Source organism: Festucalex cinctus, chromosome 2, assembly GCF_051991245.1.
Source record: "Festucalex cinctus isolate MCC-2025b chromosome 2, RoL_Fcin_1.0, whole genome shotgun sequence".
Taxonomy (NCBI): Eukaryota; Metazoa; Chordata; class Actinopteri; order Syngnathiformes; family Syngnathidae; genus Festucalex; species Festucalex cinctus.
The window spans coordinates 43,775,881-43,794,537 of NC_135412.1; the positions used below are offsets into that span (position 1 = coordinate 43,775,881).

The window sequence follows — 18,657 nt, forward strand, 5'->3', positions numbered from 1 at the left end:
TTTGGGAATTATACATAATTTTTGGCCTTTTTCATTAAACTTTGCACAGACAAGGCATGGAAAAAACTAACATTTTAAATGGTCCTTGTTCCATGTAACAGTTGTCAAGTGCTGCTTTTTTTTTTTTTTTATACACATGAAAACTCATGAAACTTTGCAAACACATCAGACTTGTCATGAACATGAATTTTCAGAGATTTATTGTGCAATTTGCAATAAATAGCGCCCTCTAGACATTTTTATGAAGCATTTCCGATTGTATGATTATGCTAGACCTACAAAAAAGTATTATGTAGCCATTTGCCAAACCAAAGAGGAAGTCCGCTATTTTGATTTTATTTTGGGAATTATACATCATTTTTGGCCTTTTTCATTAAACTTTGCACAGACAAGGCATGGAAAAAACTAACATTTTAAATGGTCCTTGTTCCATGTAACAGTACCCCAACGTGCCAGTACCCTGACGTGCAAGTAACCCAACGTTGTGCTCAATAGCACCCTCTATGCATTTTTATGGAGCATTTCCAATTGTATGATTCAAGCGATACACAACTAAAGATGACTTGACCTAGATTTGTGAAAACTGGGAGGCATACCTATTAGCTTAAGACCTACAAAAAGTATTCTGTAGCCGTATGCTAAACCTAAAAGGAAGTCCGCCATTTTGAATTTATTTTGGGAATTGCGCACCATATTTTGCGTTTTGATTAAACTTTGCACACACAAGGCTTGTCAAAAACATTTTAGTTGGTCCTTGTCCTATTTGACAGTACCCCAACGTGCCAGTACCCCGACGTGCAAGTACCCCAACGTGGCCCGGGTTGCGAGGGCCCTTTATAGCTGCTCGCAGCTCTAGTTAGGGCCCGAGCAGCGACCGCTGCGAGGTACCTATTGTTTTTGTAAAAATTATTATTATTAGGGCCCGAGCAGCGACCGCTGCGAGGTCCCTATTGTTTTTGTAAAAATTATTATTATTATTATTATTATTATTAGGGCCCGAGCAGCGACCGCTGCGAGGTCCCTATTGTTTTTGTAAAAATTATTATTATTATTATTATTATTATTATTATTATTATTATTATTATTCTTCTTCTTCTTCTTTATTCTCCGCAAACAATCGCGATTTTGGGTACCTAAATATTCACGAAAACTCACCAAACTTTGCACACTCCTCAGGTCCGGCGAAAAATTTGATATTATGAAGTCGTTATAACAACGCGACTCTATAGCGCCCCCTAGCGTAGAAAAATAAAAACCAAGCCCGACACGTTTGAGCTAGAGCAACGAAAATTGGCAGGCACGTGTAGCACCCCGAGACGCACAAAAAAGTCTATTGGGACCATGTAGCTAAAATGTACAGGAAGTGAGCTATGAATTTTTTAATGTCCAATTTTGGCCTATTTTGGCACGATCACTGTGGTCATGCTTTTTCCCCCTTTGCAAACATTTTTCATCCAATTGACTTCAAACTTGGCATTTATCATCTCAAGACCTAAGAGAACAGCTGGGCAAAACATCTTGCCTTTTAGAAATACTATACGACGGGGGCGGAGCATCAAATATTGCCTTTAAAATTTCATTTGTCCAGAAAGAGCAAATGCTTAATAACTCCCATGTTCAAGCTCCAAAAAATCTCAAACTTCTCAGGCAACGTAATAGTCACAGCCTGAAAACATCTATATGACAAAATTCAGTTATACATATAGCGCCACCTAGTGGTTACAATAAATGTCATACTTTACGTTTTTAGCTACTGTGCTGAGCTTGTTGAAGGGATCCATTTGAAAATTGGTCAGAAAAGCCTTAAGATGTTGATCATGCCCCACACCGAATATTGTAACTTTTCGTCAAAGGGCGTGGCCGCTACGGTGACGCAAAATCTGAAGATTTTTCGTGAAAATAAAAGCTGCATTAACTTGACCGAGATGATCCTATCTTCTCAAAATTTCACACATTTGAAGAGAGTCCAGCTCTAAAGACATCTACTAACTTACATTTCATCTAACTGATAGCGCCACCTAGTGGCAATTTTTTTTCTTACGAATTTTCTTCTACGTTTTTCTCCAAACACGTTAACTGGACCTACCTCATATTTGCTCAGAGGAGGGTTTCGGCCTTCATGATGTCACAACACGAAGTTTGTGAGTTTTCGCGAATTGCTGTAGGCGTGGCTAAGCGCTGTTCGCCAAGAAAACAACGCCAGTTTTGAGGGTCTAAACATGCACAGAAACTCCTGAAACTTGGCACACACATCTGGCCTGGTAAAATGAGCAATATTTTATTGTTGATTGTGCTATTTTTACAAAAATGACTCAATAGCGCCCCCTTGAAATTTTTAACGAAGCAGCCCCGGTTGTACGTTTAAGCAAGAATGACGAATATTTTTAAGTGTATGAGGGAGCCCAAGACCTACAAAAAAGTCTCTTGTACCCATATGCTAAAATGAACAGGAAGTGAGCTACGAATTTTTGAATGTCCCATTTTTGACGATTTTTGCACATTCACAGGGGGCAGACTTTTGCCCACTTCTCCTACACGTTTCATCCGACTGAGTTAAGACTTGGCCTGGACCATGTCAAGACCTGAGCCAACGACAGGGGGAAAAATTTTGACTTTTCGAAATACTATATGATGAGGGCGGGGCATCAAAATTTGTGTTTCACAATGAAAAAGGATATGCTTGATAACTCCCCGGTACATGCTCCAAAAAATCCCAAACTTGACATGTATGTTTATCGTCAAGGCCTGAAGTTATCTCTATGACAACATTCAATTATATATGCAGCGCCACCTAGCCCTTGAGGCATGAAAAAAAAATACCCCACATACGGTATTTTGTACAAAAAATGTACACTCATTCTAAGTGTGATAACTAAGTCATTTATGAATATTTTTTTAGTTTCCACCACTCAAAATGTTCACTGGCATCAGACTTATCCAAACATATATATATTTTTATTTATTTTTGATAGCCTCTATGGACATTAAAAGCAATATCGTGAATGAAGGATATGCTTAATAACTCCACGGTACATGCTCCAAAAAAAAATCCCACACTTGACATGTATGCTTATAATCAAGGCCTGAAGGTATCTCTATGACAACATTCAGTTATAAATACAGCGCCACCTAGCCCTTGAGGCTTATATAAAAAAAAATAAAAATACCCCACATACGGTATTTTGTACAAAAAATGTACACTCATTCTAAGTGTGATAACTAAGTCATTTATGAATATTCTTTTAGTTTCCACCACTCAAATTGTTCACTGGCTTCACACCGATCCAAACGTATGTACGTTTCCATTTTGTTTTATTCATTTTTGATTGCCCCTTTGGACAATAAAAGTAACATTGTGCAATGAGTACAACGAGCGATGATGTATATATACACTTTTACAAAAAATACCAATCAGGGCAACTCATTGCCTAAAAATAAAAAAGGACGCTGATTTTTGCAGGTCTTAACAATCACCAAAACCCGTTGAGCTTGACACACACACTGGCAAAAAAATATTCTACATGTAAACGTTTATTATGCCATTTTCAAAGAAATTTTGCTTCCAATATGCCAGTACCCCAATGTGCCAGTACCCCAACATGCAAGTACCACAACGTGCAAGGACCCCAACGTGGCCCGGGCTGCGAGGGCCCTTTATAGCTGCTCGCAGCTCTAGTTATTATTATTCTTCTTCTTCTTTATTCTCCGCAAACAATCGCGATTTTGGGTACCTAAATATTCACGAAAACTCACCGAACTTTGCACACTCCTCAGGTCCGGCGAAAAATTTGATATTATGAAGTCGTTATAACAACGCGACTCTATAGCGCCCCCTAGCATAGAAAAATAAAAACCAAGCCCGGCACGTTTGAGCTAGAGCAACGTAAATTGGCAGGCACGTGTAGCACCCCGAGACGCACAAAAAAGTCTATTGGGACCATGTAGCTAAAATGTACAGGAAGTGAGCTATGAATTTTTTAATGTCCAATTTTGGCCTATTTTGGCACATTCACTGTGGTCATGCTTTTTCCCCCTATGCAAACATTTTTCATCCCATTGACTTCAAACTTGGTATTTATCATCTCAAGACCTAAGAGAACAGCTGGGCAAAAAGTCTTGCCTTTTCGAAATACTATATGACGGGGGCGGGGCATCAAATATTGCCTTTAAAATTTCATTTGTCCAGAAAGAGCAAATGCTGAATAACTCCCATGTACAAGCTCCAAAAAATCTCAAACTTCTCAGGCAACGTAATAGTCACGGCCTGAAAACATCTATATGACAAAATTCAGTTATACATATAGCGCCACCTAGTGGTTACAATAAATGTCATACTTTACGTTTTTAGCTACTGTGCTGAGCTCGTTGAAGGGATCCAGTTGAAAATTGGTCAGAAAAGCCTTAAGATGTTGATGATGCCCCACACTGAATATTGTAACTTTTCGCCAAAGGGCGTGGCCGCTACGGTGACGCAAAGTCTGAAGATTTTTCGTGACAATAAAAGCTGCATTAACTTGACCGAGATGATCCTATCTTCTCAAAATTTCACACACTTGATGAGAGTCCAGCTCTAAAGACATCTACTAACTTACATTTCATCTAACTGATAGCGCCACCTAGTGGCAATTTTTTTTCTTACGAATTTTCTTCTACGTTTTTCTCCAAACACGTTAACTGGACCTACCTCATATTTGCTCAGATGAGGGTTTCGGCCTTCATGATGTCACAACACGAAGTTTGTGAGTTTTCGCGAATTGCTGTGGGCGTGGCTAAGCGCTGTTCGCCAAGAAAACAACGCCAGTTTTGAGGGTCTAAACATGCACAGAAACTCCTGAAACTTGGCACACACATCTGGCCTGGTAAAATGAGCAATATTTTATTGTTGATTGTGCTATTTTTACAAAAATGACTCAATAGCGCCCCCTCGAAATTTTTAACGAAGCAGCCCCGGTTGTACGTTTAAGCAAGAACGACGAATATTTTCAGGTGTATGAGGGAGCCCAAGACCTACAAAAAAGTCTCTTGTACCCATATGCTAAAATGAACAGGAAGTGAGCTACGAATTTTTGAATGTCCCATTTTTGACGATTTTTGCACATTCACAGGGGGCAGACTTTTGCCCACCTCTCCTACACGTTTCATCCGACTGAGTTAAGACTTGGCCTGGACCATGTCAAGACCTGAGCCAACGACAGGGGGAAAAATTTTGACTTTTCGAAATACTATATGATGAGGGCGGGGCATCAAAATTTGTGTTTCGCAATGAAAAAGGATATGCTTGATAACTCCCCGGTACATGCTCCAAAAAATCCCAAACTTGACATGTATGTTTATCGTCAAGGCCTGAAGTTATCTCTATGACAACATTCAGTTATATATGCAGCGCCACCTAGCCCTTGAGGCATGAAAAAAAAATACCCCACATACGGTATTTTGTACAAAAAATGTAAACTCATTCTAAGTGTGATAACGAAGTCATTTATGAATATTCTTTTAGTTTCCACCACTCAAAATGTTCACTGGCATCAGACTTATCCAAACATATATATTTTTTTATTTATTTTTGATAGCCTCTATGGACATTAAAAGCAATATCGTGAATGAAGGATATGCTTAATAACTCCACGGTACATGCTCCAAAAAAAATCCCACACTTGACATGTATGCTTATAATCAAGGCCTGAAGGTATCTCTATGACAACATTCAGTTATAAATACAGCGCCACCTAGCCGTTGAGGCTTATATAAAAAAAATTAAAAAAATACCCCACATACGGTATTTTGTACAAAAAATGTACACTCATTATAAGTGTGATAACTAAGTCATTTATGAATATTCTTTTAGTTTCCACCACTCAAATTGTTCACTGGCTTCACACCGATCCAAACGTATGTACGTTTCCATTTTGTTTTATTCATTTTTGATTGCCCCTTTGGACAATAAAACATTGTGCAATGAGTACAACGAGCGATGATGTGTATATACACTTTTACAAAAAAATACCAATCAGGGCAACTCATTGCCTAAAAATAAATAAGGACGCTGATTTTTGCAGGTCTTAACAATCACCAAAATCCGTTGAGCTTGACAGACACTGGCAAAAAAAATATTCTACATGTAAACGTTTATTATGCCATTTTCAAAGAAATTTTGCTTCCAATATGCCAGTACCCCAACGTGCCAGTACCCCAACGTGCAAGTACCCCAACGTGCAAGGACCCCAACGTGGCCCGGGCTGCGAGGGCCCTTTATAGCTGCTCGCAGCTCTAGTTATTATTATTATTATTATTATTATTATTATTATTATTATTATTATTATTCTTCTTCTTCTTCTTTATTCTCCGCAAACAATCGCGATTTTGGGTACCTAAATATTCACGAAAACTCACCAAACTTTGCACACTCCTCAGGTCCGGCGAAAAATTTGATATTATGAAGTCGTTATAACAACGCGACTCTATAGCGCCCCCTAGCGTAGAAAAATAAAAACCAAGCCCGACACGTTTGAGCTAGAGCAACGAAAATTGGCAGGCACGTGTAGCACCCCGAGACGCACAAAAAAGTCTATTGGGACCATGTAGCTAAAATGTACAGGAAGTGAGCTATGAATTTTTTAATGTCCAATTTTGGCCTATTTTGGCACATTCACTGTGGTCATGCTTTTTCGCCCTTTGCAAACATTTTTCATCCAATTGACTTCAAACTTGGCATTTATCATCTCAAGACCTAAGAGAACAGCTGGGCAAAACATCTTGCCTTTTCGAAATACTATACGACGGGGGCGGAGCATCAAATATTGCCTTTAAAATTTCATTTGTCCAGAAAGAGCAAATGCTTAATAACTCCCATGTTCAAGCTCCAAAAAATCTCAAACTTCTCAGGCAACGTAATAGTCACAGCCTAAAAACATCTATATGACAAAATTCAGTTATACATATAGCGCCACCTAGTGGTTACAATAAATGTCATACTTTACATTTTTAGCTACTGTGCTGAGCTTGTTGAAGGGATCCATTTGAAAATTGGTCAGAAAAGCCTTAAGATGTTGATCATGCCCCACACCGAATATTGTAACTTTTCGTCAAAGGGCGTGGCCGCTACGGTGACGCAAAATCTGAAGATTTTTCGTGAAAATAAAAGCTGCATTAACTTGACCGAGATGATCCTATCTTCTCAAAATTTCACACATTTGATGAGAGTCCAGCTCTAAAGACATCTACTAACTTACATTTCATCTAACTGATAGCGCCACCTAGTGGCAATTTTTTTTCTTACGAATTTTCTTCTACGTTTTTCTCCAAACACGTTAACTGGACCTACCTCATATTTGCTCAGAGGAGGGTTTCGGCCTTCATGATGTCACAACACGAAGTTTGTGAGTTTTCGCGAATTGCTGTAGGCGTGGCTAAGCGCTGTTCGCCAAGAAAACAACGCCAGTTTTGAGGGTCTAAACATGCACAGAAACTCCTGAAACTTGGCACACACATCTGGCCTGGTAAAATGAGCAATATTTTATTGTTGATTGTGCTATTTTTACAAAAATGACTCAATAGCGCCCCCTTGAAATTTTTAACAAAGCAGCCCCGGTTGTACGTTTAAGCAAGAACGCCGAATATTTTTAAGTGTATGAGGGAGCCCAAGACCTACAAAAAAGTCTCTTGTACCCATATGCTAAAATGAACAGGAAGTGAGCTACGAATTTTTGAATGTCCCATTTTTGACGATTTTTGCACATTCACAGGGGGCAGACTTTTGCCCACTTCTCCTACACGTTTCATCCGACTGAGTTAAGACTTGGCCTGGACCATGTCAAGACCTGAGCCAACGACAGGGGGAAAAATTTTGACTTTTCGAAATACTATATGATGAGGGCGGGGCATCAAAATTTGTGTTTCACAATGAAAAAGGATATGCTTGATAACTCCACGGTACATGTTCCAAAAAATCCCAAACTTGACATGTATGTTTATCGTCAAGGCCTGAAGTTATCTCTATGACAACATTCAGTTATATATGCAGCGCCACCTAGCCCTTGAGGCATGAAAAAAAAATACCCCACATAAGGTATTTTGTACAAAAAATGTACAATCATTCTAAGTGTGATAACTAAGTCATTTATGAATATTTTTTTAGTTTCCACCACTCAAAATGTTCACTGGCATCAGACTTATCCAAACATATATATATTTTTATTTATTTTTGATAGCCTCTGTGGACATTAAAAGCAATATCGTGAATGAAGGATATGCATAATAACTCCACGGTACATGCTCCCAAAAAAAATCCCACACTTGACATGTATGCTTATAATCAAGGCCTGAAGGTATCTCTATGACAACATTCAGTTATAAATACAGCGCCACCTAGCCCTTGAGGCTTATATAAAAAAAAATAAAAATACCCCACATACGGTATTTTGTACAAAAAATGTACACTCATTCTAAGTGTGATAACTAAGTCATTTATGAATATTCTTTTAGTTTCCACCACTCAAATTGTTCACTGGCTTCACACCGATCCAAACGTATGTACGTTTCCATTTTGTTTTATTCATTTTTGATTGCCCCTTTGGACAATAAAAGTAACATTGTGCAATGAGTACAACGAGCGATGATGTGTATATACACTTTTACAAAAAAATACCAATCAGGGCAACTCATTGCCTAAAAATAAAAAAGGACGCTGATTTTTGCAGGTCTTAACAATCACCAAAACCCGTTGAGCTTGACACACACACTGGCAAAAAAATATTCTACATGTAAACGTTTATTATGCCATTTTCAAAGAAATTTTGCTTCCAATATGCCAGTACCCCAACGTGCAAGTACCCCAACGTGCAAGGACCCCAACGTGGCCCGGGCTGCGAGGGCCCTTTATAGCTGCTCGCAGCTCTAGTTATTCTTCTTCTTCTTCTTTATTCTCCGCAAACGATCGCGATTTTGGGTACCTAAACATTCACGAAAACTCACCGAACTTTGCACACTCCTCAGGCCCGGCGAAAAATTTGATATTATTAAGTCGTCATAACAATGCGACTCGATAGCGCCCCCTAGCGTAGAAAAATAAAAACCAAGCCCGGCACGTTTGAGCTAGAGCAACAAAAATTGGCAGGCACGTGTAGCACCCCGAGACGCACAAAAAAGTCTATTGGGACCATGTAGCTAAAATGTACAGGAAGTGAGCTATGAATTTTTTTATGTCCAATTTTGGCCTATTTTGGCACATTCACTGTGGTCATGCTTTTTCCCCCTTTGCAAACATTTTTCATCCAATTGACTTCAAACTTGGCATTTATCATCTCAAGACCTGAGAGAACAACTGGGCAAAACATCTTGCCTTTTTGAAATACTATATGACGGGGGCGGGGCATCAAATATTGCCTTTAAAATTTCATTTGTCCAGAAAGAGCAAATGCTTAATAACTCCCATGTTCAAGCTCCAAAAAATCTCAAACTTCTCAGGCAACGTAATAGTCACGGCCTGAAAACATCTATATGATAAAATTCAGTTATACATATAGCGCCACCTAGTGGTTACAATAAATGTCATACTTTACGTTTTTAGCTACTGTGCTGAGCTTGTTGAAGGGATCCATTTGAAAATTGGTCAGAAAAGCCTTAAGATGTTGATCATGCCCCACACCGAATATTGTAACTTTTCGCCAAAGGGCGTGGCCGCTACGGTGACGCAAAGTCTGAAGATTTTTCGTGAAAATAAAAGCTGCATTAACTTGACCGAGATGATCCTATCTTCTCAAAATTTCACACATTTGATGAGAGTCCAGCCCTAAAGACATCTACTGACTTATATTTCATCTAACTGATAGCGCCACCTAGTGGCAATTTTTTTTCTTACGAATTTTCTTCTACGTTTTTCTCCAAACACGTTAACTGGACCTACCTCATATTTGCTCAGATGAGGGTTTCGGCCTTCATGATGTCACAACACGAAGTTTGTGAGTTTTCGCGAATTGCTGTGGGTGTGGCTAAGCGCTGTTCGCCAAGAAAATAACGCCAGTTTTGAGGGTCTAAACATGCACAGAAACTCATGAAACTTGGCACACACATCTGGCCTGGTAAAATTAGCAATATTTTATTGTTGATTGTGCTATTTTTACAAAAATGACTCAATAGCGCCCCCTAGAAGTTTTTAACGAAGCAGCCCCGGTTGTACGTTTAAGCAAGAACGACGAATATTTTTAGGTGTATGAGGGAGCCCAAGACCTACAAAAAAGTCTCTTGGACCCATATGCTAAAATGAACAGGAAGTGAGCTACGAATTTTTGAATGTCCCATTTTTGACAATTTTTGCACATTCACAGGGGGCAGACTTTTGCCCACTTCTCCTACACGTTTCATCTGACTGAGTTAAGACTTGACCTGGACCATGTCAAGTCCTGAGCCAACGACAGGGGGAAAAATCTTGACCTTTCGAAATACTATATGATGAAGGCGGGGCATCAAAATTTGTGTTTCGCACTGAAAAAGGATATGCTTAATAACTCCCCGGTACATGCTCCAAAAAATCCCAAACTTGACATGTATGTTTATCGTCAAGGCCTGAAGCTATCTCTATGACAACATTCAGTTATATATGCAGCGCCACCTAGCCCTTGAGGCATAAAAAAAAAATACCCCACATACGGTATTTTGTACAAAAAATGTCAACTCATTCTGAGTGTGATAACTAAGTCATTTATGAATATTCTTTTAGTTTCCACCACTCAAAATGTTCACTGGCATCAGACTTATCCAAACATATATATTTTTTTATTTATTTTTGATAGCCTCTGTGGACATTAAAAGCAATATCGTGAATGAAGGATATGCTTAATAACTCCACGGTACATGCTCCAAAAAAAATCCCACACTTGACATGTATGCTTATAATCAAGGCCTGAAGGTATCTCGATGACAACATTCAGTTATAAATACAGCGCCACCTAGCCCTTGAGGCTTATATAAAAAAAAAAAACCCACATACGGTATTTTGTACAAAAAAATTTAAACTCATTCTAAGTGTGATGACTAAGTCATTTCTGAATATTCTTTTAGTTTCCACCACTCAAATTGTTCACTGGCTTCACACCGATCCAAACGTATGTACGTTTCCATTTTGTTTTATTCATTTTTGATTGCCCCTTTGGACAATAAAAGTAACATTGTGCAATGAGTACAACGAGCGATGATGTATATATACACTTTTACAAAAAATATCAATCAGGGCAACTCATTGCCTAAAAATAAAAAAGGACGCTGATTTTTGCAGGTCTTAACAATCACCAAAACCCGTTGAGCTTGACACACACTGGCAAAAAAAATATTCTACATGTAAACGTTTATTATGCCATTTTCAAAGAAATTTTGCTTCCAATATGCCAGTACCCCAACGTGCCAGTACCCCAACGTGCCAGTACCCTAACGTGCAAGTACCCCAACGTGCAAGGACTCCAACGTGGCCCGGGCTGCGAGGGCCCTTTATAGCTGCTCGCAGCTCTAGTTCTTCTTCTTCTTCTTCTTCTCCGTAAACGATCGCATTTTTGAGGGCCTAAACATTTACGAAAACTCACCAAACTTTGCAGTCTCTTCGGGCCCGGCGAAAAATTTGATATTATGTCATAACAACGCGACTCTATAGCGCCACCTAGCGTAGAAAAATAAAAACCAATCCCGGCCCGTTTGAGCTAGAGCTACAAAAATTGGCAGGCACGTGTAGCACCCCGAGACGCACAAAAAAGTCTATTGGGACCATGTAGCTAAAATGTACAGGAAGTGAGCTATGAATTTTTTAATGTCCAATTTTGGCCTATTTTGGCACATTCACTGTGGTCATACTTTTTCCCCCTATGCAAACATTTTTCATTCCATTGACTTTAAACTTGGCATTTATCATCTCAAGACTTAAGAGAAAAACTAGGCAAAAAATCTTGCGTTTTCGAAATACTATATGACGGGGGCGGGGCATCAAATATTGCCTTTAAAATTTCATTTGTCCAGAAAGAGCAAATGCTGAATAACTCCCATGTACAAGCTCCAAAAAATCTCAAACTTCTCAGGCAACGTAATAGTCACGGCCTGAAAACACCTATATGAAAAAATTCAGTTATACATATAGCGCCACCTAGTGGTTACAATAAATGTCATACTTTACGTTTTTAGCTACTGTGCTGAGCTCGTTGAAGGGATCCAGTTGAAAATTGGTCAGAAAAGCCTTAAGATGTTGATGATGCCCCACACCGAATATTGTAACTTTTCGCCAAAGGGCGTGGCCGCTACGGTGACGCAAAGTCTGAAGATTTTTCGTGACAATAAAAGCTGCATGAACTTGACCGAGATGATCCTATCTTCTCAAAATTTCACACATTTGATGAGAGTCCAGCCCTAAAGACATCTACGAACTTATATTTCATCTAACTGATAGCGCCACCTAGTGGCAATTTTTTTTCTTACGAATTTTCTTGTACATTTTTCTCCAAACACGTTAACTGGACCAACCTCATATTTGCTCAGATGGGGGTTTCGGCCTTCATGATGTCACAACACGAAGTTTGTGAGTTTTCGCGAATCGCTGTGGGCGTGGCTAAGCACTGTTCGCCAAGAAAACAACGCTAGTTTTGATGGTCTAAACATGCGCAGAAACTCATGAAACTTGGCACACACATCTGGCCTGGCAAAATGAGCAATATTTTATCATGTATTGTCCTATTTTTACAAAAATGACTCAATAGCGCCCCCTAGAAATTTTTAACGAAGCAGCCCCGATTGTACGTTTAAGCAAGATCTACGAAAATTTTTAGGTGTATGAGGGAGTCCAAGACCTACAAAAAAGTCTCTTGGATCCATGTGCTAAAATGAACAGGAAGTGAGCTATGAATTTTTGAATGTCCCATTTTTGACGATTTTTGCACATTTTCAGGGGGCATACTTTTGCCCACTTCTCCTACACATTTCATCTGACTGACTTTAGACTTGACCTGGACCATGTCAAGACCTGAGCCAACTACAGGCAGAAAAATCTTGACTTTTGGAAATACTATATGATGAGGGCGGGGCATCAAATTTTGTGTTTCGCACTGAAAAAGGATATGCTTAATAACTCCCCGGTACATGCTCCAAAAAATCCCAAACTTGACATGTATGTTTATAGTCAAAGCCTGAAGGTATCTCTATGACAAAATTCAGTTATATATGCAGCGCCACCTAGCCCTTCAGGCGTGAAAAAAAAATACCCCACATACGGTATTTTGTACAAAAAATGTCAACTCATTCTAAGTGTGATAACTCCCATGTTCAAGCTCCAAAAAATCTCAAACTTCTCAGGCAACGTAATAGTCACGGCCTGAAAGCATCTATATGATAAAATTCAGTTATACATATAGCGCCACCTAGTGGTAACAATAAATGTCATACTTTACGTTTTTAGCTACTGTGCCGAGCTCGTTGAAGGGATCCAGTTGAAAATTGGTCAGAAAAGCCTTAAGATGTTGATCATGCCCCACACCGAATATTGTAACTTTTCGCCAAAGGGCGTGGCCGCTACGGTGACGCAAAGTCCGAAAATTTTTCGTGACAATAAAAGCTGCATGAACTTGACCGAGATGATCCTATCTTCTCAAAATTTCACACATTTGATGAGAGTCCAGCCCTTAAGACATCTACGAACTTATATTTCATCTTACTGATAGCGCCACCTAGTGGCAATTTTTTTTCTTACGAATTTTCTTGTACATTTTTCTCCAAACACGTTAACTGGACCAACCTCATATTTGCTCAGATGAGGGTTTCGGCCTTCATGATGTCACAACACGAAGTTTGTGAGTTTTCGCGAATCGCTGTGGGCGTGGCTAAGCACTGTTCGCCAAGAAAACAACGCCAGTTTTGAGGGTCTAAACATGCGCAGAAACTCATGAAACTTGGCACACACATCTGGCCTGGTAGAATGAACAATATTTTATTGTTGATTGTACTATTTTTACAAAAATGACTCAATAGCGCCCCCTAGAAATTTTTAACGAAGCAGCCCCGATTCTACGTTTAAGCAAGATCTACGAAAATTTTTACGTGTATGAGGGAGCCAAAGACCTACAAAAAAGTCTCTTGGACCCATATGCTAAAATGAACAGGAAGTGAGGTACGAATTTTTGAATGTCCCATTTTTGACGATTTTTGCACATTTTCAGGGGGCATACTTTTGCCCACTTCTCCTACATGTTTTATCCGACTGACTTATGACTTGACCTGGACCATGCCAAGACCTGAGCCAACAACAGACGGAAAAATCTTGACTTTTGGAAATACTATATGATGAGCGCGGGGCATCAAAATTTGTGTTTCGCACTGAAAAAGGATATGCTTAATAACTCCCCGATACATGCTCCAAAAAATCCCAAACTTGACATGTATGTTTATCGTCAAGGCCTGAAGGTATCTCTATGACAACATTCAGTTATATATGCAGCGCCACCTCGCCCTTGAGGCAAAACAAAAAAATACCCCACATACGGTATTTTGTACAAAAAATGTAAACTCATTCTAAGTGTGATAACTAAGTCATTTATGAATATTCTTTTACTTTCCACCACTCAAAATGTTCACTGGCATTAGACTTATCCAAACATGTACTTTTTTTTTATTTATTTTTGATAGCCTCTAATGGACATTAAAAGCAATATCGTGAATGAAGGATATGCTTAATAACTCCACGGTACATGCTCCAAAAAAATCCCACACTTGACATGTATGTTTAGAGTCAAGGCTTGAAGGTATCCCTATGACAACATTCCATTATATATACAGCGCCACCTAGCCCTAGAGGCATAAAAAAAAATACACCAACTTAACGGTATTTTTACAAAAAAAAAAAAAATCCACGTCAAGGTTTATCATGCCATTTTCAAAGAAATTCTGCTTCCAATGTGCCGTACCTAAACTTGCCAGTACCCCAACGTGCCAGTACCCCAACGTGCAAGTACCCCAACGTGCAAGTACCCCAACGTGGCCCGGGCTGCGAGGGCCCTTTATAGCTGCTCGCAGCTCTAGTTAGGGCCCGAGCAGCGACCGCTGCGAGGTCCCTATTGTTTTTGTAAAAATTATTATTATTAGGGCCCGAGCAGCGACCGCTGCGAGGTCCCTATTGTTTTTGTAAAAATTATTATTATTATTATTATTCTTCTTCTTCTTCTTCTTCTTCTTCTTCTTTATTCTCCGCAAACGATCGCGATTTTGGGTACCTAAACATTCACGAAAACTCACCGAACTTTGCACACTCCTCAGGCCCGGCGAAAAATTTGATATTATTAAGTCGTCATAACAATGCGACTCGATAGCGCCCCCTAGCGTAGAAAAATAAAAACCAAGCCCGGCACGTTTGAGCTAGAGCAACAAAAATTGGCAGGCACGTGTAGCACCCCGAGACGCACAAAAAAGTCTATTGGGACCATGGAGCCAAAATGTACAGGAAGTGAGCTATGAATTTTTTAATGTCCAATTTTGGCCTATTTTGGCACATTCACTGTGGTCATGCTTTTTCCCCCTTTGCAAACATTTTTCATCCAATTGACTTCAAACTTGGCATTTATCATCTCAAGACCTGAGAGAACAGCTGGGCAAAACATCTTCCCTTTTCGAAATACTATATGACGGGGGCGGGGCATCAAATATTGCCTTTAAAATTTCATTTGTCCAGAAAGAGCAAATGCTTAATAACTCCCATGTTCAAGCTCCAAAAAATCTCAAACTTCTCAGGCAACGTAATAGTCACGGCCTGAAAACATCTATATGATAAAATTCAGTTATACATATAGCGCCACCTAGTGGTTACAATAAATGTCATACCTTACGTTTTTAGCTACTGTGCTGAGCTTGTTGAAGGGATCCATTTGAAAATTGGTCAGAAAAGCCTTAAGATGTTGATCATGCCCCACACCAAATATTGTAACTTTTCGCCAAAGGGCGTGGCCGCTACGGTGACGCAAAGTCTGAAGATTTTTCGTGACAATAAAAGCTGCATTAACCTGACCGAGATGATCCTATCTTCTCAAAATTTCACACATTTGATGAGAGTCCAGCTCTAAAGACATCTACTAACTTACATTTCATCTAACTGATAGCGCCACCTCGTGGCAATTTTTTTTCTTACGAATTTTCTTCTACGTTTTTCTCCAAACACGTTAACTGGACCTACCTCATATTTGCTCAGATGAGGGTTTCGGCCTTCATGATGTCACAACACGAAGTTTGTGAGTTTTCGCGAATTGCTGTGGGCGTGGCTAAGCGCTGTTCGCCAAGAAAAGAACGCCAGTTTTGAGGGTCTAAACATGCACAGAAACTCCTGAAACTTGGCACACACATCTGGCCTGGTAAAATGAGCAATATTTTATTGTTGATTGTGCTATTTTTAAAAAAATGACTCAATAGCGCCCCCTCGAAATTTTTAACGAAGCAGCCCCGGTTGTACGTTTAAGCAAGAACGACGAATATTTTTAGGTGTATGAGGGAGCTCAAGACCTACAAAAAAGTCTCTTGTACCCATATGCTAAAATGAACAGGAAGTGAGCTACGAAATTTTGAATGTCCCATTTTTGACGATTTTTGCACATTCACAGGGGGCAGACTTTTGCCCACTTCTCCTACACGTTTCATCCGACTGAGTTAAGACTTGGCCTGGACCATGTCAAGACCTGAGCCAACGACAGGGGGAAAAATTTTGACTTTTCGAAATACTATATGATGAGGGCGGGGCATCAAAATGTGTGTTTCGCAATGAAAAAGGATATGCTTGATAACTCCCCGGTACATGCTCCAAAAAATCCCAAACTTGACATGTATGTTTATAGTCAAAGGCCTGAAGCTATCTATATGACAACATTCAGTTATATATGCAGCGCCACCTAGCCCTTGAGGCATGAAAAAAAATACCCCACTTACGGTATTTTTACAAAAATTGTAAACTCATTCTCAGTGTGATAACTAAGTCATTTATTAATATTCTTTTACTTTCCACCACTCAAAATGTTCACTGGCATGAGACCTATCCAAACATAAGTATTTTTTATTTAGTTTTATTTATTTTTGATAGCCTCTATGGACGTTAAAAGCAGTATCGTGCAATGAGTACGAGCGATGACGGGTATATATACTTTTGCAAAAAATACCAATCAGGTCAACTCATTCCCTAAAAATAAAAAAGGACGCTGATTTTTGCAGATCTTAACAATCACCAAACCCCATTGACCTTGACACACACATCACACCTGGCAAAAAAAATCCACATGTAAAGGTTTATCATGCCATGTTAAAAGAAATTTTGCTCCTAATGTGCCAGTACCCCAATGTGCGAGTACCCCAACGTGCAAGTACCCCAACGTGCAAATACCCCAATGTGGCCCGGGCTGCGAGGGCCCTTTATAGCTGCTCGCAGCTCTAGTTTTTTTTTTTTTTTTTTTTTTTTTTTTTTTTTAATGATAGAGTATACATAAGGCTTTGATGCAGCCTCTCAACTGCAAAGAACAGTTGCAGAAATGGTGGTTATTACACAAACGGCCAGCAGGTGGCAGCAGAGCAAAGGAGATCAACCAGGGCCATGACATTAGAGGTGCCACTGTTCCTGGGGTGTCAGACTCACTGTCTTTGAACCAATATGTCCCTTAAAATCATATAAAGCCAAACGTATCATATTAACTCATTCACTCCCAGCCATTTTCACAGAAGCAATCCCGTTCGCTCCCGGCTGTTTGACTGGATTTTGACTGATTTTGCAAGGCCCACAGAATATTGTGTTCTATAGCTATAAAAGCATGGAACCTATCAAAAGAAAGATTAAAGTCTCTTCTTCCATCAGGAAAAAAGTATGTTTCTGTTTCCGTTTTGCAGCAATTAGCATAGAAGAGAGCTAAATTTCACCATTATTCACAAATCTATTTAAAATTGTAAAAAGTAATTTAGCTTTTTTTTCCACATGGCCCTGGTTTATATGATTTTAAGGGACATATTGGTTCAAAGACAGTGAGTCTGACACCCCAGGAACAGTGGCACCTCTAATGTCGAAAATCATAAATTCTAAATAAACATGTCTCTCCAAATTGCACTGCAATGCAGTCAGACTCTAGTATCACCTGTCATCACCTGTCAATTAAAACATTTTGCAGTATGTTGCTCATGCTCATGGTAGTTCACTTCACTGTACACTTACTGTATGTGCCAGTTTAGAATGTTAATAAAAGCTGGGGAAATATGCAGGACAAATTCAATATGTACCCACTTAAAAGGCGGGTGTAATCCAACAGCCATTAATCTAGTATTTTCAAATAACTCACGTCGACAGTCGTGATCCAAAGCACTGCCATAGTAACCCCGTTGACACTGGGCACAAAATGGGCCGTCTGTGTGGTACAGGCACTTGAGGCATTGACCTGTCCTAGGGTCACATGACTCAGGGTTCTGAGTGTCGATGTTGCCGCTGCACTCGCATGGAAGGCACTGGCCACCAGTTTGCTCTGGATCACCGTAGTAACCTGGGGCGCACTGGTCACAGCGAGGCCCTAGGTTGGAAAAGAGGCAATGCGAAAACACACAAAAAAAGTAAATTGTTCTAGACAGGTTCCATGCAGTAGGGCAGTTTTCATACTGATACACAATTTCACGCTATTTGCCGCTTGA

The 18,657-nt window shown here is 39.6% G+C and overlaps 1 protein-coding gene across 5 annotated transcripts in view; it reads right to left on the reverse strand.

Annotated features, from left to right (window-relative positions):
* lamb2l (laminin, beta 2-like) overlaps window positions 1-18,657 on the reverse strand; it is a 215,547-nt gene that overhangs the window by 143,421 nt on the left and 53,469 nt on the right. For all 5 annotated transcript variants that reach the window (XM_077515185.1, XM_077515182.1, XM_077515183.1 and 2 more), the window contains one exon: window positions 18,315-18,539. In XM_077515185.1, the coding sequence (XP_077371311.1) occupies window positions 18,315-18,539 (225 nt within the window). The remainder of the gene's footprint in view (window positions 1-18,314; window positions 18,540-18,657) is intronic.